Raw genomic sequence first — 22,388 nt, forward strand, 5'->3', positions numbered from 1 at the left:
TTAACGGGCTACCTCTATTCCTTGTAGTATTGGGCATTATATGGGCCCTTCAATGTTATTATCGGCCCATTAAGGAAATAACAATCAGCATCGCTTTATGCTTTCACAGTAACCAACCCCAATTCAATTGCACATGTATTGGAATCTCTAATTCACATGGCTACCACCGACCCGCCATCTTCCGCCGCCGCCGCCGCCAGTGACAACAAGCTGCCTCGATCGATTTATGACTTGAATGTGGATTTCTTTGACTCCTGTTGCTTATTGAATCCTTCGGTCCGGTTTGGACCTGTGCTTTCCCCACCTTTCGATCCGGAGGCGGCGGCGGAGAAGAGCTCCAAGGACGGCGGCGTCATTTTGGACAGATGGACCTGTAACACTTGTAAAATCGAGTTCGCTTCTCTTCAGGATCAGCGCTCCCACTTCAAGTCCGACGTTCATCGCCTCAACGTAACCATCATATCTCTCTTTTTATTTAAATTCGAATAATTACTAATTTAACCACTCGTTGTTATTTAGATCAAGCTGAGTGTGGCTGGAAAGGCTGTTTTGAGAGAAGAAGATGTCGACGAGTTGACATCTGAGTCCGTCCAAGACTACGATGTGTCCAGTATCTCAGGATCAGAGGACGAAGCTGAGCCAAGACACTCCTCCTTGTTGTTCCTCCATGCTCCTGTCGATAAAAAGAAGCTTTTTATCAGTCTTCGAAGCGGTGACAAGGTTTCCATCTGGAAAAGCTTGATCATGGACGAGGCTGAAAGGGTTTCTTACAGAGGAGGAGGAGTTTCTGTTGGTGATGATTGTGTTGGGAGCTTGGCCGAGAGTGATGTCACCGAGAGGCTGAGGAGTTTTGTTAATACGGATGATGATAGGAGGAGAATGTGTGTCGTGTTGCTTGCAAGTGGTGGCCACTTTGCTGGTACTGTCTTTAATGGAAAGTCCGTTGTGGCTCATAAGACATTCCACAGGTACGGTCTTAAGCTTCTCTCTGAGTCTTGTCTTGTGCAAATAGAGGTCTTCCCTTTTTCCTTTAAAATTCCGTTTTTTTTTTATCACATGTAATTAGATACGTTGTAAGAGCCAAGGCTGGGAAAAAACAGTCCACAAAAGATGGGAGCGGGGGAAGTATCCACTCTGCCGGTGCCTCACTTCGTCGTTATAATGAACTTGCTTTGAAAAAGGTTCCTCCTCTCAACAAGTTTTGATACTTTTTTCCTTCGTCTTTCACCCATAGGTCTTTGCTTTTTCGAAATTCCTTTCGTTCCTGCTTTTATAATAGAAAAACAGATTCTTAGGGGACGATCTGTTTACCTGTCCAGGAACTTGCTTCTTTTATAATAGAAAAACAGATTCTTAGGGGTTTTCTGAAGCTCATCATTTTCCTAAAAAACCCTCATCGCAGATTAGATGCATCTTTCATCTTAAGTGAGGAAAAAATAGCTTAGGGACATTAGAGAATAGAAAGCCCCACGGATAATATCCTGCGACTCTGAACTTCTGAAGTATATAGATTAGAAAACATAACTTTGGTCTCTCATCCTGTGTTAGGATCATAGGAAGGAAAACACTAAAAACTTTTGTTTCTATACTCTTATCCTGGACGAAAATTATACATTTTGGTTTAATATGTAACTCTCTAATCATCATTTTTTTTTCAATTTTGTTAGGATATACAAGAGCTACTTGCTAGCTGGAAGCCTTATTTTGATGGCGCTTCTTGTGTTTTTGTCCATGCTCCCTCAAGCAGTAGGCAACTACTTTTCAGTGGAGGCAAACCCTACTTTAGCACCCAAAACTGCGCTGTCCGAAACGTTCCATTTACTATCCGGCGGCCAACCTTTAAAGAATCACAGCGTATATATAATCAATTGACTCAGGTTGCATATGTAACTGAGGAGATTTTTGTAAATCCACCAGAAGAAACCAAAGCTAATATCGTGGAGCACAGCCACACTGAGGATTCTGGTAAAATCTCAAGACAGGATGAGCCTGTTGAAACTTCTACTACTAGCATAATCTTAGAAGAACCAAATGTTATAGAAGAGGACCTCGGGGATGGAGTTACTGGTACGTCAACTCCATTACACGAAGCTGCTAAATCTGGTGATTGTGAGAGAGTTGGGAAGTTACTGGAGGAAGGTATGGATCCTTGTGCTAAGGATGAAAGAGGCAGAACGCCGTACATGCTTGCAAATGACAAGGAAGTGAGAAACACTTTCAGGCGGTTCATGGCGTCAAACCTTGAAAAATGGAATTGGCATGATGCTAAAGTACCCAGCCCGCTCACCAAGGAGATGGAGGAATCTCAAGCTGCTAAGCAGGTATTTTGCATTTGTCGACTTCAAAAATTTGGTGAGGACTAGAGCACAGGTCCTCTCTTTATGCACTGGTTCTTAGGTTAAGCTCTATCCAGGGGTTTATGGATATATGTGGTGGTTGTGTGTGAGGGTCCAATTACGTATATGGTGTTGTATGAAAGTTATGCATTCATGCTCCCATGATTTTTGTGTTGAGAGACATCTGGATTCATAAGGGATGCTGTCTGAAACCATCATATGACTAACTTGATTTTGTGACGGTGATGATTGGTACAGGCAGAGAAAGACGCCAAGAAGAAAGCAAGAGCAAAAGAAATGAAGAAACAAAAAAAAGCCCGAGAGAAGAAGGCTCAAGTAACGTGTTAATCAGTGTGTTATACAAAAACAAACTGGGCAGTAAACTTGTTACCTAACGCTCTTTCTTGTGTTTACAGGCAGAAGCTGAGCAGGCTGAGAAGGACAAACCCATCTCTAAAGTGGTGAGCTTCACAAAACCCAAATGTAATAAATATGATTGGTATGAGAAGAGATGTCAACGTTTTGTTTTCTGTTAAAATGTTAATAGGAGGAAGTGAGAAGAGCAATGGCGGCCGAGAGGGAGAAGAGAGCAGCGGCTGCAGAAAGACGGATGGCATCACTTAAGATCCAAGGCAGTTCGACGGCAACACCATCATCATGAGAGAGCGACTTGTACTCATTATATCCCAAAAAAATGTCTTATAGCTTCTGCCGAGATGATGGAACATTTAATTCACATATTTTGGTCTCTTCTCTAATAATATTGAGAATTTTTGATTCCTTTGGTTCCAATACAAAATTAAATCCGAACAGGTTTTACAAATATAAACAGAAACTAAAAACTTTGAATTCTATTAAAATGAGTTTTGTAGAAAATATGGGATCACGCTTTAAAAGCTACAGTACAATAATTTAAAAGAAGTCAAACATTCCAGCCTAGGAGAGGGCTAAGTGAAGGGCATGCTCTGCTTCTTTCAAAAAGAGTCTAGTAAGTTGTTTCTGGCCTCTACGGTATACCACACTTGACCACTTGTTTCTGCTCATCATCCTTTTCCCCTCCTCCAACTCCCTATTTCAGCACATATTTTCAAATTATATACTTCTCTGATTAAATCATATATGATTTGTTTAGATTACGCAATGCCAACAACCCTCTCCTCTGATATTGTTACACTGTATAATTATCATCAACATTGTACCTGGGCTGTTCATGGCTCTCCAAGACGCATGCCTCATCAAGGAGCCCAGCATCTTGTTCTTCACTGCCGGAATTCTCTTCCAGCTTCATCATCCTGTCAACCCAATAAAAATGCATCACTTACTTGATATTGACGAAACCTATTGGTTAGCTCTTTGATATTATCATGTCACATGTAACAAATTCAATTTGCTTACTTTGCATTAAGGAGATCCACAAGCAACTGCAAAGCTCCAGAATCCCCGCATGCTTCCCATACCGCCATCCTCACCTCAGTTTCACTGGGTTGCTCGTCTGGTCTTGCCTCTACAAGCTTTCACTCTTTGTCTCAATAAAAGTAATATCTAGCGATCAAGTGGAGGAGTACAAGCTGTGACTATTATATTATTAGATGAGTGATGATACCTCTTCAAGCATAGCTGAGACCTTGTAAAGCTCATCTTCTTGCATGGCAATTGTCCTCAAACCAGTCATAAAATCTTCTGGGAAAACTAGTTTGTTCACGTATGATGGAATCTTACGCTGCCCCGACCAACTGAAATTACAGGACCTAGCAGCTGTTCCCTTCTCATCGCTTTCTCTGACTTTTGATGTGGTTTGTGGGAAAAAACCATGATCCAGGAGAGATTTTGGCAGGAGACACCGGAGTTCAGCTTTCTGCAATGAGAAATTTTTCAAAGTTCAACCGATTGTATATTAAGTCAAAATCCAAAGTTTGAGAAAGATAGTGCGACTGCTAACCTGAGCTTCAAGAAGCTGTCCCTTGGAATCAGAGAAAGGGATGCTCGGAATCGCCTCAACAGGATAATGTACCTGAATGTATCCAGTGTTATTCCTAACAGCAGATGTGAAAAAACAAATTTGAAGAGCATCTTTTTGATCTTCAGACATACATACTTAAAAAAAATCTTTCTATAATTACCATGAGATAATCATCGGGATTGTTCTCTATCACAAATCCGTACAGGTAAAGAAGCTCCTGCATACAACAAGAAGACACACCACTCAAATAAAGGACTAGATGTGATAATATACCAAACGCAAAGACCTATTTATCTCAATAAAAGATATTCAAGCAAACAAAACGACATATATTTGACTGGATAACAAACAGGGCCACACCATTTTCAGGTCATTGCATTTTTCAAGATGCCAGGAACGAACTGTAAAATGTCTTACCTCATTTCCTTTGTTACCATAACTGATCGTTATCTCCTTGTTTGGAATAGGATTTTGTGCAACTGTTCAGTTTAAAGAATTGTGGCAGTTTAGGAAAAAAGGATTGTTAAATATTTATTGAAAGTGAGAGGTAAAACAAAAAAGAATATTGGCCAACCGGAGAGAAGGTACATGGAGAAAGGAACTTTAGATACTGATCCGGTCCCATCAACTTCCCAAGTCGCCACAGGCTTCAAGTCTATACTGCCATATCAATAGTACATCATATCACATAACACCAGGAATATAACACAATGGGACAGAGAAACAAAGAACAAAGACTCCATTTTTCTGGTATTTGGCATATACCATGGTTGCAAAAGTCAATGCCGGGAACAAGCCCTTCAACCCACACAGTATCTCCAGGTCCTACAGATGCGGTGGCAGGGGCTTTATCATGAATCTCTACCAATCAGAAAATGAAGAAACCCGTGAAGTTTTTTTTAGTGACACAGGACAGTCGTATAAAGAAACAAAATACATGGATCAGACAATTAATGACTTGCCTTTTTGATGGGAATCCGTTGCAGGTGTTGATTGGCACCCTCCAACATCTTCTTGGTTTTGTGGAAAGACGAAAGAATGTGGAAGAGGAAGGTTCAATGCACGACTCCAGAACACAGAATTTGCCCTGGCGCAACAAAAAAAGAAAGGGGTATCATAATCACTCAGGAGCCATTTTGCAGCTCACTATAAACTATTGGTTCTAGTAGAAGAGAAATAGCCAAGAAACATACCAGAGGAAGTGTTCAAAGGAAACAATGCTGCAGGAAAAGACAAAAACAAAAAGAAATATGATAATTGGCTGGCTGGCCATCAAGAACAACAAAGTAGAGTACAAAAATGTTTTTAGACTAGTCAACCTTTCAGAACAGCCATCCAAAAGAAGAAGCTTTTTGAGGAGGGACTCCACTTTGTCATGGTAAAGTGAGAGCAACTTCTTCTTCTAAAAAAGGCAAGGAAATGAATTCATATTCAGAATTATTATTATTATTATTATTATATGTAAAAGGAGAAAATGTCACATAGAGACTTTGTCGAAAGATTTAACCTGTAACAGGGTAGCGTCGTACAAGTTAGTGCCTTTGAGCTCAAGGAAGTCATCATCGGAAAACCAAAGAGGATTGCCAAATCGAGTGGGAAGCATGTCAAGATACCTACCACAACACACACACACACACACAGTGTTAAAAAAAAAGATGAAAGAAGGAAGGAAAGTGAATAATATGTAGAAAGAGAGCAAAAGCTTACGGCTTCCAAGAAGAAAGAGGACGAAGACGCTCAAAAGTAAGGAACAAAATGATGAGAAAGCGGTCATCGACATGACCTTGTTCGAACATGGAGCGACACTCTGGACCGAGGAGAGGCTCCTGCAGAACTCTCATTGGTGTGATGCCCAATTCAAGCGGAACAACCACCAATACATCCTCTGAAAATTCTAATCATTAGTTTTTTTTATCAAATTTCTAGCAGATGATGATGATGATGATCTTTCTTTCTTTACCATCGGAAGAGACTTCAACGTCGGCGAAAATGCCGAATCCTTTGTCGGAAGAGTTGATGGTGCAGCCTCGTAACTCACCTCCATTCACCTCAAGCCAGTCTACGAACACTTGCACGTTCCCTCCTTCTTCCGATGTCACCGCCGCCGCCATCCTCTCTCTCTCTCTCTCTCTCTCTCTCTCTCTACACTGTATGTGTATAAGTTGATTGATCGGTTATAGACTGAACCAAAAGATAAACCGAATGAAAAAACCAATCGACAATTATGATTTAGTCAAACCAAAGAAAGTGAACCAAACCAGAAAGAACCGGGAATCGTTAAACTCTCTCCTCTCCATACGCCAGCCAAACCAAAAGCGAGAGCGAGTCGAGACGATTTTCAGGAAGAAGAGAGAAGCAAGTGGAGAAGAATGGCGTCGTCGGATATGCCGGAGGCAACAGTGAAGAACATTCTGGATCAGGACTCTCTGAAATGGGTGTTCGTGGGTGGGAAAGGAGGCGTCGGGAAGACGACATGCAGTTCCATCCTCGCAATTTGTCTCGCTAGGGTTCGATCCTCCGTTCTCATCATCTCCACCGACCCTGCTCACAATCTCAGCGACGCCTTTCAACAGCGCTTCACTAAATCTCCCACTTTGGTTCAAGGCTTCTCCAATCTCTTTGCCATGGTATCCCCCTGATCTCCTCCTCTAGATCCCCTACCGATTTGATCTCTCATCTCTCGAATCCAAATTTCAAATCTCAACCTCAACCTGTCTTATGCATCAATTTTGGGGATTAGGTTTGATGTGGAGACTAATTTGTATTCTTCGTATTTGGATGCTTTTTTTGACAGGAGGTGGATCCTACTGTTGAAACTGATGACTTAGCTGGTCCTGAAGGGATGGATAGTTTATTCTCTGACTTGGCCAATGCTATTCCTGGTATCGATGAGGCCATGAGTTTTGCTGAGATGCTCAAGTATGCAACCCTCTTCTTCTTCCTTCTTCCTTCTTCCCATTTAACTATATGTGTGATGTATCTTTGTTGTTTCCCTCTTTGTAGGTTGGTCCAAACAATGGATTATGCAACTATTGTCTTTGACACCGCTCCTACTGGCCACACTCTCCGTCTCTTGCAGTTCCCTGCCACTCTTGAAAAGGGCCTTTCTAAATTGATGTCCTTGAAGAGTCGCTTTGGTGGCTTGATGAATCAGGCATCTCTTTTGTGCCTTTGTGGAAATACTCGAATATACTCTCTCTATGGCTGATTATTTGAATGAGCTGTTGTGTTTTTTTTTGGGCCAGATGAGCCGTATGTTTGGCATGGAGGATGAGTTTGGGGAGGATGCTCTCTTGGGTAGACTTGAGGGCTTGAAGGATGTCATTGAACAAGTCAATCGCCAGTTTAAAGACCCGGTACCCTTTGGTTCCTTTGCTCTTTTTTTTTTTCATTACTGTTCTGTTCCTACTATACCTGTAACATTTCTTAATTTTCCATATATGTGTCGCTTCTCCTTATGAATTTTGTTGCTACTGCATTGGTGAAGATTCTGATTTTCTGCAACTTGATAAATGCGCAGGATTTGACAACGTTCGTTTGCGTCTGCATTCCTGAGTTCTTGTCTCTCTATGAAACGGAGAGATTAGTTCAGGAACTCGCAAAGTTTGAGATCGACACGCATAACATTATCATCAACCAAGTGCTATACGATGACGAAGGTGCTACTTTTTGCAGATTTTCTTCTTCTTCTATTTGTGCCTATCTTCTTCCCATGTATGAAATTTTGTTTTAAGTACACCGACTATTATCTAACTTTCCAATCTTGCCTAGATGTGGAATCCAAGTTGCTAAGAGCAAGGATGAGGATGCAGCAGAAGTACCTGGATCAGTTTTATATGCTATACGATGACTTCAATATCACAAAACTTCCTCTGCTTCCGGAAGAGGTAAGAGACTCTCAATAGAGGCCAGAAAGAGCATAAACCGAAACAAAAGACTCATAATCTGAAGATATAAAAACTTGTTGTGCAGGTGACAGGGGTGGAAGCCTTAAAGGCATTCTCGGATAAGTTCATGACGCCGTACCATCCCACTACAAGCAGAAACAACGTAGAAGACCTGGAGAGGAAAGTGCACACACTGCGACTGCAGTTGAAAACAGCGGAAGAAGAACTGGAACGGATCAAGAGTTGAAGGATTTGTTCTATCCCAAAAGTTTCTTTCGCAACCATAAGAAGATACTCGGAACTCAATTGCTTCCTACATGGCAGACTTCTGGATCTGAGCGTTCTTGTTGTTTCTGTTTTTTTAAGAATTTATAGGTGGAAAACTATAAGGTTTTTTTTTTGGTGTACTCAAATGTCTCTCTCTCTCTCTCTCTTCTCTCTAGTTCTTCAAGTGGCAAAAAGAAAAACTCTTTACAGGGCAGGGGATCAAACACAGTAATCTTTGGAAACACTTTCTGCAGTCTTATGTTACACATTTTTCTACAAAAGTCTCTCTTTGTTTAATTTCTACAACTTCGACTCTCTTGGTGTTAATTTCTACAACTCTTCTCTGAACTCACTAATAATACAAAAAGAAAATTTATAACACTGTTGATTGAAAAAAAAAAAACACTGTTGATAAACTGTAAAATGGGCTTGTAATTGGGCTTGAGCCCACGTAAGATGAGTCCAAAGTGGTGGCGGGTGGATGAGTACATATAAAGGAAGAACTAGATTAGGTAGAATCCAGACTCCATAACGGTAAAAAGAATATCTTTTGCCCTTCTCTCTCTCTCTCTCTCTCTCTCTCTCTCTCTCTCTGTGTGCTGCGTGTGTGTGTGTGTGTTCGGCCGTTTTGGGGAATAGATTAGATAATGGGTGTGGGAGGAAAGTTCTGGGATTTGGTGAGACCATATGGTCGAAACGAAGGTAGTGATTATCTGAGAGAGAAACGGGTGGCCGTTGATCTTTCCTTCTGGATCATTCAGCATGAAACTGCCGTCAAGGGTTTTGCCCTTAAACCTCACCTCAGGCTCACCTTCTTCCGTACTATCAATCTCTTCTCCAAGGTTCTTCTTTCTTCCCTTTTTCTCTTTGCATTGCTTCAATTGAATTTTCCCAATCTTTCTTCTTTAGGGTTGGTTTGATCGTAATGCGGTTTAGGGTTTGTGCAGTTTGGAGCGTACCCAGTATTCGTGGTTGATGGAACACCTTCGCCCTTGAAATCCCATACCAGAATCTCTAGGTTTTACCGATCTTCTGGAATTGATACCTCGAGTCTCCAAGAGGGCGTAGTCTCCGTTGAGAGAAATAAGCAGTTTTGTGAATGGGTTACCGAATGTGTGGTAAAGTTTGAGCCCCCTTTTGATTTGATGCTTGCTACTTTTGGTTCTCCCCATTTATTTCTTGTTGTGGTGTTGTTATGTTAGGAGCTACTTAAATTGCTCGGTATCCCTGTCCTGAAAGCAAATGGTGAAGCTGAAGCTCTCTGTGCTCAGCTCAATAGCCATGGTTTTGTTGATGCCTGCATTACTCCTGATAGTGATGCTTTCCTCTTTGGTGCTTCCTCCGTTATCAAATCCATCAAGCCTAACTCCACTGTAATTTTATTTCTTTGACTCGCTTAATGGTTTTAGGTTTCCTCCTTTTTACTGATGTGAAATCGCATTTCTGTTGTAGGAGCCGTTCGAGTGCTACCATATGTCAGATATCGAAGCTGGTCTCGGTCTGAAGCGGAGACACTTGATAGCCATCTCTCTTTTGGTTGGTAACGACTTTGATTCAGGTGGTGTTTCTGGGATTGGTCTCGATAAGGCACTTCGCATTGTCCGTGCCTTCTCTGAAGACGACATTCTCCAAAGGTAATTAATTAATTAATTAATATTTTAATCCGTAAAAGCTTTATTGTGAACCATTTCTTGAACGTGTTCCGTATTATTAGACTAGAGGACATTGGAAAAGGGTTTAAACCTGCAGTGAGTGGTGGAACCAAATCAGTGGATGTTGATGATGATGATGATGGTGTAGAATCAAGCTCCCAGATGAAAAGAAGATTGCCTCACTGTTCTCGCTGTGGACACCCAGGCAGCAAGAGAAGTCATTTCAAGTCCTCTTGTGAGCACTGCAGCTCTGATTCCGGTTGCATTAAGAAACCGTTGGAGTTTACATGTGAATGCTCCTTCTGCACCAAGGATCGGGAATTAAAGGAACAGAAGAAAACCGAGAATTGGTGGATCAAAGTCTGCGATAGGATTGCTCTAGGCCCAGATTTTCCCAACAGAAAGATTATCCAACTCTATCTATCCGACAGTTTCACAGGTATGAAAAATGATTTAATAACTGTTGTGCGCATTACATTACATGATTCCTGTTCTGAAACCTGATGTTTAAGTGCAGAAGATGGGTCTTCAATGTCTTGGGGAACTCCAGATACGGAAATGCTAGTGGATTGCTTGGTTTTCAACCTGCACTGGGATCCTTGTTATGTTAGGAAAATGTTGCTTCCGATGTTGTCGACCATTTATCTAAGAGAAAAGGCAAGAAGCAGCAACACGGGAAATCCCTTGTTATGCGACCAGTACGAGTTCCATTCAATCAAGTGCATGAAAACTAGATATGGGCATAAGTCATTTGTGATAAGGTGGAGAAAACCCAGATCTACAAGTGGTTTGACTCCAGAGAAACCGATTGTTGTATGGGAAGAAGATGAAGAAGTGGTGGAAGAGGAGGGGTGTGTTGGTCTCTTAGATGGGTTAAATGAACCACAAGTGCAAGATGATAACGGTGAATGCTTCTTGCTAACTGATGAATGCGTAGGACTTGTCCAGTCTGCTTTCCCGGAGGAGACAGAGCACTTCCTACAAGAAAAGGTAATACGAATGGTTCTCTGTCTATAGATAGTATAAAATCGGTTTTGTTTCCCCCTTTGGCTTATTATTGTTTTTGGGTAAACTGACAGAAACTGCGAGAGTCGAAAAAGAAGAATGTTTGTGAAGGAGCAGCATCATCATCAATGGGTGCACAAAGAAGTATAACTGATTTCTACCGATCAACGAAAGCAGCAGCAGCAGTAGCAACACCAGCTCAAAATATAGACACAGGGGGGAGCTCAATAGCTTCTGCTTCTGTTGAAAAGAAGAGACAAGCAACTAGTGGTAGCTTTTCAAAGTCTGTAAGGCGTCGTCTTTTGTTTGGATAGAACATAACATAGTCGTGTTTTTCTTAGTAAACCCAGTTTCAGGTCTGTATAAAAAGGAGCGCTTAACTTTGAATCTTTTCTCTAATCTAGTAGATCATCTTGTTTTTAGGTAAGAGACTTGCACGTTCATCTTTGTAGTAAATCTTCCCCCACTGAGTTTAAAAAAACTTATTTTTTGTTTTTTCCTAATCCAAAATGTTACAAGGAAAACAAATGGTGCTGCCCAGGATCGAACTGGAGACCTTTTGCGTGTAAGGCAAACGTGATAACCACTACACCACAGCACCTTACTGCTTATATTACCTGCTTCTTTATAAATAATCGTATTTTAAAAATGAATTGCGGATGATTAGAACAAAACAACTGAGGTGATGATTGTTTGTTTAGTTTTTAGATTTTAGTTTTTAGTTTTTGGCTTTTGGTTTTTAGTTTTTAGATTTTGGTTTTTAATTTTTGGTTTCTGATTCTGCTGTAGATTTTGGTTTTTTGAAAAACTTGATTGTGATTTTAGATTTTTGTTTTTGTTTTTGAAATTAAAATAAATTATTAATAGTAAAATATTCTTATGAAATCAATAAAAACAAAATATCAATAGTGTCTTTAAAAGTACAGAAATTAAAGAATAAATTATTTTAAGATTAAAAAAAATCATTATTAATATAATTTGCATTTAAAAGTATTTAATTTTACATTTACATGAAAATACACAATGATATTTAACAATATACAATAATTTAAAATTATAAAACAAATTAAATAAAATGTTTTTATAATTTTCAAATATGGTAATATCAATAAGTAAACTTTAAATTACGTCTCTTTCTAGATAACTAATAATTTATAAAATATACTATTTTCATCTCAAATTTCTTCCATATATTTATATAAATAAAATGTTATAAAAATACAATATTTAGATTTTAATACTATATAATTTTACACATAAATAGTGCATAATTAATAATTAGTTTTTGAAAAAATTGGGTTGCAAATTATTTTTACTAAAAGTTCTTTAAATTAAAATTAAAAATACTGCAAAGTATATAAAATAAGAAAATATTTTCACTATATAAGTTATTCTGTAATTTTAGAATTTAATATTCAATGATAGATAATTTTTTGTTGACTCTTAGTAAATATAAAATAGTTACGTTTCATCACTAGTCTCTTTTTATTTAATCGTCATAAGTTAATACATAAATATAGTAATATTAATATTTCAACAAAAAGAAAAAGGAAATAAATATTACATAAGTCACGTACTGTTGGTGAAGAAAACCCAAAAAACATGGTTTTTGGTTTCTATGAAAAAGTAGGTAGTTATTCTAAAATCTGGTTTTCCTAGTTTTTAGGAAATCTATTTTTTAAAAATCTTGATTGGTAAAAAAGTAGTTTTTACAGAATCAAAAACCAAAAACTAGTTTAAAAACTACAAACAATCAACCTCTCAGAACAGAGGTTTGGTCTTTGTCGGGGAGCAAAGAGAGAGAGAGAGAGAGAGGATGAGTGTAGTAGTAACAATAACATCAACCATCAATTCCTCTCCATCATCATGGATGAACAACGGAGACAATAATTCTCCTTCGCTGAGGGAAACCTCTGCCTATTTCTCAAGGAGGAGCTCGAATATATCTCTTCTGAGGAAGAAGAAGAATAAGAAGGTGTGTTGCGGCGGGAAGAGCACAGATGATGATTACCACGCAACCCTCAAATCTCTCAATTCTCGGGGACGCTTTCCCAGAAAGTCCCTTGGACAGGTTCAGTCTCCCTTTGATTTTCTCTGCTTCGTTGAGACAAATGGTCGAACACCTTGTGTGCTCTCATCATGTTTTTATCCCAGTATATAATATGATTGAAACCTTGTTGCTTTGTGTGTCGTGGCACAAGCATTACATGCTGAATTCGGACATCAACGATCAGTTAGCGGCTGCGGCAAATGTGAAAGAAGGAGACTTTGTGTTGGAGATTGGACCTGGGACTGGCTCTTTGACCAATGTTCTTCTCAACTTAGGTGCTTCTGTTCTTGCCATCGACAAGGTTTCCTACACTTCTTTCTCAAATGTTTGTTTCTTTGTTTGTTCACAAGTTGATTATATATTTTGCAACCGACTCTTATAGGATCCTCATATGGTGGATTTGGTGCGAGAAAGATTCCAAGGTTCCCACAAGTTCAAGGTTTTGCATGAGGATTTTGTCAAGTCTCACATCCGTTCTCACATGCTCTCCTTTTTAGAGACTAGAAACTTATCTCATCCAGATTTTTCTCTTGCAAAGGTCTCACAAGTTTCTCTCTCTCTAACTCAGCAACCCTCATATATCTTAATATTGATCGTTTACATTTGTGTATATTATTATTATTGAATGCAGGTTGTGTCCAACTTGCCTTTTAATATAAGTACTGATGTTGTCAAGCTTCTTCTTCCTATGGGTGACCTCTTCTCTCACGTTGTTCTCCTACTCCAGGTTCCATCCTTTTCAATTTAGAGGATTTATCTCAATTTTTTTTTGCTTTTAATATTATAATAACAGTTTGGTGTTTGGGCTTAATCTTAGGATGAGGCAGCATTGCGATTGGTTGAGCCAGCTTTGCGAACATCTGAATACCGACCCATCAACATTTTGGTCAACTTCTATTCTGGTACTACTTGTTACTCTTCCTTCATCTGTGTTTTGCAATTCTTGTGATCGTTCGTTTGTAATGTGGGATAAACTTTCTTTGTTTCAAGAACCGGAATACAACTTCAGAGTTCCTAGGGAAAACTTCTTCCCTCAGCCTAAGGTATATCTTCCTTTGTTTCAACCAAGTACATATAAGTTGGTTTTCATCTTGTGCTCTCCTCCTTTTGCAAGGTTGACGCAGCTGTTGTAACATTCAAACTGAAGCATCCGAGGGACTATCCCGATGTTTCCTCCACCAAAAGTTTCTTCTCTTTGGTACCCTCCTAAAACCCTCTCTTCACTCTGCTTCTTAGTTTTTTGTAAGAACAAAAATGAAAGCTGAAACCAATCCTACAAAAAACAAAAAAAACAGGTGAATTCTGCATTCAATGGGAAGAGAAAAATGTTAAGAAAGTCACTCCAGCACCTATCGTCATCTCCTGAGATCGAAAAAGCTCTTGGAGTAGCAGGTCTTCCAGTCACTGTAAGTAATGATGACTTTGTCTGTGTCTTCTTCTTAGGGAGCGGACCTTATTTCAGTAAACCACAAACAGTTGTCTCTCTAGGTTGGCAAAGCCTTGGACTCATCATCATATGTATTTTCTGGTGTTGTCGCAGTCGAGGCCAGAAGAGCTTACCTTGGGTGACTTTGTCAAGTTGCATAATGTAATAGGCAGAGAATAGACGGTGGTTCATACTTATCGAAGTTTTCAGGAAGCCACCAGAGAACAAAGCAGCATGAGGAGGGGGGAGGAGAAGGAGAAGACCATTCAGATGCAGATGAATATGTCCATATACGCAGGAAGTAAGTAGAACGCAGATCCAGTCGCATGTTCTTGTGTAACTCTCTCTCTGTATTTTAGTCAAACTTACCTGTATGGTGTAAAATTATTATGGTGTAAAATTTTAATATCACAATTATTTCACTATTTTTTTTTGTTAGGTATCACAAAATTATCTTGATTATGATTGTATTTAGAATAAAATTCTTTAGAACCACAGTTGGTTACTTGGTTAGATTCTGTACACTAATAAATATGGATTATTTTTTCATTTTTGTATGATTATTATTGGTATTTTTGAAAAAGAAAATAACAGTTTTTCTAAAAATAAATGATTCAAATGATACTGAGACCGACAAATAATGGGCTAGGTTACATGGAAGTTTCATCGGACGTCCGTTTTAAGTTTTCCACTTCGAAACTGGAATCGGATTTGAAATCTTGAGGAAGCTTACTGAATCTTGTTTACAAGACACTTCTAAAATATCATATCTAAAAACACGTTGGAAGTTTACGATTCCGTTTTGGGATCACGCTTTCATTTTATAAATACAATATCATAAATAAATTAATTAATTAAAATCATGTTTTTGTTTTGTATAAAATCTACAATTTAATAGTAACTAAATAAAATATAAATATACAAATATTAAAGCAAATTATCTTTATGCATTGAGGTTTTTATTAGATATTTATCATATATATTCAAATATGGTGTCAATAATTTATGAAATATTAAAACTATTAGTATAATTATTTCTTATAAACTTAATTTATATGGATTTTCACAATTTTAAGATGAAACCATTTAAAATTATTATAAATGAATAAATGCTTTATTTTAAATTTGAATCATATAATTAGAGTCATAAATTTGTAATTATTATATTATATACATATATATGGATATACGCTTCCAACATGTACATGTTTCATAATTTTTTTTAAAGATTCATTTCTACGCTTCCATGTGATTCTGATTTCGTGTATCTATTTTCGTTTACATGTAACATAGATAATATGTTGAATTCAATGCTTTAGATCTGTATAAAAGAACAAACGCATTGAATTAACTGAAAATTTTAACAATATAAGAAAATATAAGATTGGGTGTTGAATTCTACTAAACAAAACTATTGTAGAATATAAAAAATGAGTGAACATCTCCAACTCCACTCTATTTTTCACTCTAAAATAGAGCTTAGAGTAAAAATGCTCAAATAGTACTCTATTTTTCATTATATAATAGAGTGAAAATAGGTTTACTCCAAATATAGAGTATGTTGTTTTTTTTTGTTCATCCCTCTATTTTCTACTCTAAAGTAGAGTACTACTGGAACAAACTTTAACTCTATTATAGAGTCACTTTATTTTAGAGTAAAAAATAGAGTAAACCATTGGAGATGGTCACATGCCATGTACATTGATTACACTAATTCAACACCCTAAATTCCACTTTTTCCATTCCACATCATCTTTTCTCTCTTCCACCTAACAATTCAACACTCACTCATTTTTTATACTCTACAATGATTTTGTTTAATAAAATTCAACATCCTATACTATTACTTTTTATATTGTTAAAAGTTTTCAACTAGTTTAATTAAAAACATAAAAAATTTGTGTTTTATTTCAATTACATCTTTACAAATAACAAAATAGAAAACATGAATAGTAATTAAATATATATATTTAAAAAATCATATTATTAAAAAGGTTTACAGAAACTTAAATGCCTAACAACGCAATAATAAACACACAAAACAACTAATAAAACAAACATATCAATACAATAGACACAACTTATACAAACAATAAAACTTTTAGATCACACACAGACACATCAAATCTCTTTTATCATGGATTACTCCTGAATTTGGTCCATAAGTGTTTGACTAGATCTACTTGTAAGAGATGAAGATGCTGGAGAACCTAGAACAGCTGAAATGCACCTTTGACAAGAAGCTCGAAAGAATCCGCACCTGAAGAAGAATCACGGACGTATTCTTCGTTGCCGCGTTCTTGACTATAGCGACCAGCTCTGTTCTTACGTTCAGCATCCATGGAGGATACTTTGTTCCTTTAACTATTTTAACAGTAATTTACCATTTTATTTTGGCATAAATGTACTTTGCATTTGTTATTCAAAATTGCTAACGTAATACTTTTGTTAATATTACTATTTTACTATTAATTTTCTATTTTATTATAAAATTTAATATTTTTAAGTAACTTGTCAAATTTTAATACTTATTTTATTAGTTTAATTATATATGATATACTATTTTCATTTTTATTCTTTTGAAAATATAACATTTTTGAAATAATAAATTATAATAATGCATTATCATATTTTGTTTGATTGTTTTAAATTTCATGTGAACATCCTCGATAAATTGTAGCGTCAGCTTTTACACATATATATAGTTTAATAATGGAAATTTTACATTTTAGAAAAAATAAAATCTTGCAAAAATTTGACATGTTTTGGTTGATGGTTTTAAATCGAATGTAGACAATCTAAATGGTTTATAAAATAAATTTCTAAATATTATAAATTATTTAATGATATTAGAAATTTTGAAAATTACATATAGTCACACTAATAATTTATGTAGTTTAAATGATATTAGATTTTATTTTTATTTTATACATTTCTAGTGTTTTAAGATGTTTTTGTTACTTCAACTATTTCAGAAAATTAAGTAACATGCTGCTGGAGGTAGAAGCAACACCAAAGCGACTTAGAAAAGCAACTATTTTATTTTAGCATAAAATGTACTTTTGATTTATTGTACAAAATAGCCAACATCATATTTTTGTAGATATTTCTACTTTGCTTTTGATTTTCTATTTTATTTTAAAAGTTAACATTTTTAAGTAACTTGTCAAATGTTAATATTTATTGTGTTAGTTTAAGTTATATATGTAACTAGGTGTTTTCCTGTACCATGTGCAGTAAAAGAATTTTAAAATATATTTAATAGATAAATATAAATTATATTTAATTTTTATTAATATTATAAATTTTCTTTTTTCTTATCAATATTTAATATAAATTTGATTTAACTGAACATTAAAATTAAGATAAAATAAATTTGTTTATTTTAATTATATTTAAGAATGTGCACGTATATATTTAAAATTATAATCTTAGGTAGATTTTTCTATCTATTTATTTTAATTAAATATATTAAATAAATATGTAAAATTGCATAATTGTCAAAAATTAAAATTAAACAATATTTATAAAATCTGTAGATATATATAAGAAACTAATGATTTTACGATTTAATTTGATTTTATGATTTAATTTTTATAATTTTCTAAAAATATGTATATATTTTTGAAATATTTTTAATTTAAATGATATTTCGAAATTTGAAATGCCATAATTGAATATATTTATTTTAATGATGATTTATGAGTTATTACCATATTTTAAAAAATGTTCAAAAATATAAATCGATAATAAATGTAATATATGAGTTATTACCATATTTTAAAAAGTTTACCAAAAATATAAATTAACATTAAATATAATTGTCTATGTCATATTAATCTATAAGACATGTCATCAATTTTAGTAGTCATGTCACAATTATTAATCTAGGTGTTAAATTTTAGTAGTCATGTGTAGTGATGAATTTTTTAAAAGTTAAATTTTATATTTTAAAATGCAATTTATTAATATTATTATATTTTATTATTTTGACCGATAATTAATATAATATCATTAATTAAGCATAAAATTAAGAGAAAATATTTTTTTGAATTATATTTAAGAATATATATGTATATACATAAAGTTAAAGTCTTAGATAAGAAAAATTATTTATTTCATTTGGTTAAATGTATTAAATCAACTTGTACAAATTACCAAAATCATATAAAATTGTATAGTTATCAAAATTAAAACTAAATAATATTTATATAATTTGTAGATATCTAAAAGAAACTAATGATTATATGATTTAAACTTTTTCTTTTTTTTAAATTCAGAAAATTTAGAAATTGAGATAATAAATTTTTTATAATTATAAATATAAAATTATACAATATTTCGAAATTCAAAATGTCATATTTGAATATATTTATTTTAGTGATGATTTATGAGTTATTACCATATTCTACAAAGTTTACCAAAAATATAAATCAATATTAAATGTAATATATGAGTTATTGCCATATTATAAAAATATTTCCAAAATATATATCAGCATTAAATGTAATTGTTCATGTCATATTTAACCATATGACATGTCATCAATCTTAATAGCCACGTCACAATTCTTTTTTGTGAAAACGATTGTAGAGAAGACATGTGGCAAATCACTTCGCAAATAATGTCTAGGGGATATCAATTTTGTTGTAAATGATATTAGGAAATTTTTTGTTCTGTACATTGTAAAAGTTTTAAAATATTTTTGTTACTTGAACTATTTTAATACTAATTTACCATTTTATTTTGGCATAAATGTACTTTGCATTTATTATTCAAATTGCTAACACAATACTTTTGTTAATATTACTATTTTACTTTTAATTTTCTCTTTTATATATAAAAGTTAGTATTTTAACTAACTTGTCAAATTTTAATATTTACTTTATTGTTTTAATTATATATAATATACTAATTTCGTTTTTTATTCTTTTGAAAATATAACATTTTGAAAAATAATAAATTATAATAACTCATTATCATATTTTGTTTGATTGTTCTAAATATCATGTGAACATCCTCAATAGATTATAGCGTCAGCTTATATATATATATATATATATATATATATATAGTTTAGTATTGGAAATTTTACATTTTAGAAAAATAAACTCTTGCCAAAATTTGACATGTTTTTGGTTGATGGTTTTAAATCGAATGTAGAAAATCTAAATGGTTTATAAAATATTTTTTATATATTATAAATTATTTAATGATATTAGAAATTTTGAAAATTACATATAGTCACACTAATAATTTATGTAGTTTAAGTGATATTAGATTTTTATTTATTTTATACATTGCTAGTGTTTCAGATTTTTTTGTTACTTTAACTATTTCATAAAATTAAGCAACCTGCTGCAGGAGGTAGAAGGAAACACCAAATCGACTTAGAAATGCAACTATTTTATTTTAGCACAAAATGTACTTTTTGATTTGTTTGTACAAATAGCCAACATCATATTTTGTAGATATTTCTATTTCTATTTTGCTTTTGATTTTCTTTTTTTATTATAAAAGTTAACATTTTTAAGTAACTTGTCAAATGTTAATATTTATTGTGTTAGTTTAAGTTATAAATGTAATATTGCTTTCGTTGTAAATGATATTAGGAAATTTCTTGTTCTGTACATTGTAAATGTTTTTAAATATTTTTGTTTACTTTAACTATTTTAACATTAATATAACATTTTATTTTAGCATAAATGTACTCTGCATTTGTTATTCAAAATTGCTAACATAATACTTTTGTTAATATTACTATTTTACTTTTAATTTTCTCTTTTATTATAAAAGTTAGTATTTTTAACTAACTTGACAAATTCTAATATTTACTTTATTAGTTTAATTATATTATAATATACTAATTTCGTTTTTTATTCTTTTAAAAATATAACAGTTTTGAATAATAATAAATTATAATAATGCATTATCATATTTTGTTTGATTGTTTTAAATCTCATGTAAGCATCCTCAATATATTATATATATAGAGTTTAGTATTTGCAATTTTACATTTAGAAAAAATAAACTCTTGCAAAAATTTGACATATTTTGGTTGATGGTTTTAAATCGAATGCAGACAATCTAAATGGTTTATAAAATAAATTCTATAAATTGTAAATTTTAATGATATTAAATTTTTTGAAAATTACATATAGTCACACTAATATTTATGTAGCTTAAATGATATTAGATTTTTTTATATACGTTGCTAGTGTTTTTAGATGTTTTTGTTACTTTAACTATTTCGGCAAATTAAGCAACCTGCTGCAGGAGGTAGAAGGAAACCCCAAAGCGACTTAGAAAAGAAACTATTTTATTTTAGCATAAAATGTACTTTTTGATTTATTGTACAAAATAGCCAACATCATATTTTTGTAGATATTTCTATTTTGCTTTTCTTTTCTATTTTATTATAAAAGTTAACATTTTAAGTAACTTTTCAAATGTTAATATTTATTGTGTTAGTTTAAGTTATATATGTAAGATCGATTTCATTGTAAATGATATTAGTAAATTTCTTGTTTCGTACATTGTAAATGTTCTTAAAAATTTTTGTTACTTTAACTATTTTAACATTAATTTACCATTTTATTTTTGCATAAATGTACTTTGCATTTATTATTCAAAATTTTTTAACATAATACTTTTGTTGATATTACTATTTTACTTTTAATTTTCTCTTTTATTATAAAAGTTTGTATTTTTAACTAACTTGTCAAATTTTAATATTTACTTTTCTATTTTAATTATATATAATATACTAATTTCCTTTTTATTTTTTTGAAAATATAGCATTTTTAAAAAATTATAATAATGAATTATCATATTTTGATTTATCTTTTTAAATCTTATGTGAACAACCTCAATGTATTATATCCTCAACTTTTATATATATTTTAAAATTGGAAATTTTTACATTTTAGAAAGAATTTTTTTTTTTGCAATAGTTTGACATTTTTGATTGATGGTTTTAAATCGAATATAGATAATCTAAATGGTTTATAACATCAATTTTTATATATTAAAAATTATTTAATGATATTAGAAATTTTGACAATTGCATATAGTCATACTGATAATTTATGTAGTTTAAATGATATTAGGATTTTTGTTTTTTGTTTTATACATTGCTAATGTTTTTGTTACTTTAACTATTTTCACATTGATTTCTTTTTTTATTTTAGCATAAAATGTACTTTTGATTTATTATACAAAATAGCCAACATAATATTTTTGTTAAAATTGTTATTTTGCTAAAGACTATGAGGGGAGTTCTCAAGGTGTGACAATTATGATAATAACCCGTGTTCGAAAACGCGCAGCGTTAACCGAGTTCTCGGCCGGACAGGCGCTGGGCGTGTGACCACTGTGGCGAAAGGATCTGATCGGCGTGGCCAGGCGGTGACCCATTGTTTCTCCGAGTTCATCGTCGAACTGAAAAAATAGACGCACAAAATCTCAATACTGAGTTGTTTGAATCTAAAAATATTGACCCTAGATCTCCTAAATCGAAATTAATTGACTGGCTTTTGCTGTAAGCATCAAGAAAATTAAAAAAAAATGAAGAACAATATGTATTTGGAGAAGAAACACGGCTAGGGTTGCAGAGAGATTGGGGAAAGAGACTGTGGCAATATTAAAATTATCATTTAATAAAGAAAAATGTAATTTTTTAAAAAAAAAATGTTAACGAAGAGGTTCGAACCAGGTTCACGTGTGGATATTTACCACTTTTCAACCACCAGACCATGTACACATTTTACTTTAGATACCAAATTTAACATATATAACTATATTGT

General features: G+C 33.7%; 5 protein-coding genes and 1 non-coding gene across 7 annotated transcripts; 4 read left to right on the forward strand and 2 right to left on the reverse strand.

The window, feature by feature from the left end:
* The first annotated feature begins 112 nt into the window (after nt 1–112).
* On the forward strand, nt 113–3,116 carry LOC108862904 (uncharacterized). Its single transcript, XM_018637169.2, has 7 exons — nt 113–450; nt 520–968; nt 1,067–1,181; nt 1,668–2,321; nt 2,595–2,672; nt 2,753–2,797; nt 2,884–3,116. Exons 1-7 carry the CDS (start codon nt 157–159, stop codon nt 2,995–2,997), a joined length of 1,749 nt encoding a protein of 582 aa, XP_018492671.1. The 5' UTR covers nt 113–156; the 3' UTR covers nt 2,998–3,116.
* LOC108862905 (fructose-bisphosphate aldolase-lysine N-methyltransferase, chloroplastic) lies at nt 3,095–6,447 on the reverse strand. 2 transcript variants are annotated; one of them, XM_018637171.2, is made up of 15 exons: nt 6,257–6,447; nt 6,004–6,181; nt 5,804–5,909; nt 5,616–5,698; nt 5,490–5,516; nt 5,259–5,383; nt 5,062–5,157; nt 4,871–4,951; nt 4,714–4,775; nt 4,457–4,513; nt 4,276–4,347; nt 3,940–4,191; nt 3,732–3,847; nt 3,536–3,628; nt 3,095–3,405 (listed from the first exon to the last, which is right to left on the reverse strand). In XM_018637171.2, exons 1-15 carry the CDS (start codon nt 6,405–6,407, stop codon nt 3,273–3,275), a joined length of 1,632 nt encoding a protein of 543 aa, XP_018492673.1. In that variant the 5' UTR covers nt 6,408–6,447; the 3' UTR covers nt 3,095–3,272. The 2 variants fall into 2 exon arrangements, 1 of the variants encoding a protein (XP_018492673.1); XR_001951055.2 differs by lacking the exon at nt 3,095–3,405 and having other exon boundaries at nt 3,732–3,840; nt 6,257–6,443.
* Nucleotides 6,448–6,592: 145 nt separating this feature from the next.
* On the forward strand, nt 6,593–8,764 carry LOC108861447 (ATPase GET3A). The gene is made up of 7 exons (XM_018635309.2): nt 6,593–6,923; nt 7,091–7,215; nt 7,300–7,450; nt 7,542–7,652; nt 7,817–7,955; nt 8,068–8,183; nt 8,269–8,764. Exons 1-7 carry the CDS (start codon nt 6,666–6,668, stop codon nt 8,428–8,430), a joined length of 1,062 nt encoding a protein of 353 aa, XP_018490811.1. The 5' UTR covers nt 6,593–6,665; the 3' UTR covers nt 8,431–8,764.
* A 214-nt stretch (nt 8,765–8,978) lies between these two features.
* LOC108861446 (flap endonuclease GEN-like 1) lies at nt 8,979–11,534 on the forward strand. The gene is made up of 7 exons (XM_018635308.2): nt 8,979–9,292; nt 9,398–9,568; nt 9,653–9,823; nt 9,903–10,084; nt 10,165–10,541; nt 10,620–11,092; nt 11,182–11,534. The coding sequence occupies exons 1-7, from the start codon at nt 9,098–9,100 to the stop codon at nt 11,419–11,421; spliced, it is 1,809 nt and encodes a 602-aa protein (XP_018490810.1). The 5' UTR covers nt 8,979–9,097; the 3' UTR covers nt 11,422–11,534.
* A 101-nt stretch (nt 11,535–11,635) lies between these two features.
* On the reverse strand, nt 11,636–11,708 carry TRNAV-UAC (transfer RNA valine (anticodon UAC)). The gene has a single exon. It is a non-coding gene; the product is annotated as a tRNA-Val (tRNA).
* A 1,150-nt stretch (nt 11,709–12,858) lies between these two features.
* On the forward strand, nt 12,859–15,048 carry LOC108861448 (ribosomal RNA small subunit methyltransferase, chloroplastic). Its single transcript, XM_018635310.2, has 9 exons — nt 12,859–13,178; nt 13,309–13,458; nt 13,540–13,695; nt 13,789–13,884; nt 13,975–14,059; nt 14,148–14,200; nt 14,272–14,355; nt 14,453–14,563; nt 14,698–15,048. Exons 1-9 carry the CDS (start codon nt 12,924–12,926, stop codon nt 14,761–14,763), a joined length of 1,056 nt encoding a protein of 351 aa, XP_018490812.1. The 5' UTR covers nt 12,859–12,923; the 3' UTR covers nt 14,764–15,048.
* Nucleotides 15,049–22,388: the final 7,340 nt, after the last annotated feature.

This window comes from Raphanus sativus, chromosome 5 (genome assembly GCF_000801105.2).
Source record: "Raphanus sativus cultivar WK10039 chromosome 5, ASM80110v3, whole genome shotgun sequence".
Classification (NCBI taxonomy): domain Eukaryota; kingdom Viridiplantae; phylum Streptophyta; class Magnoliopsida; order Brassicales; family Brassicaceae; genus Raphanus; species Raphanus sativus.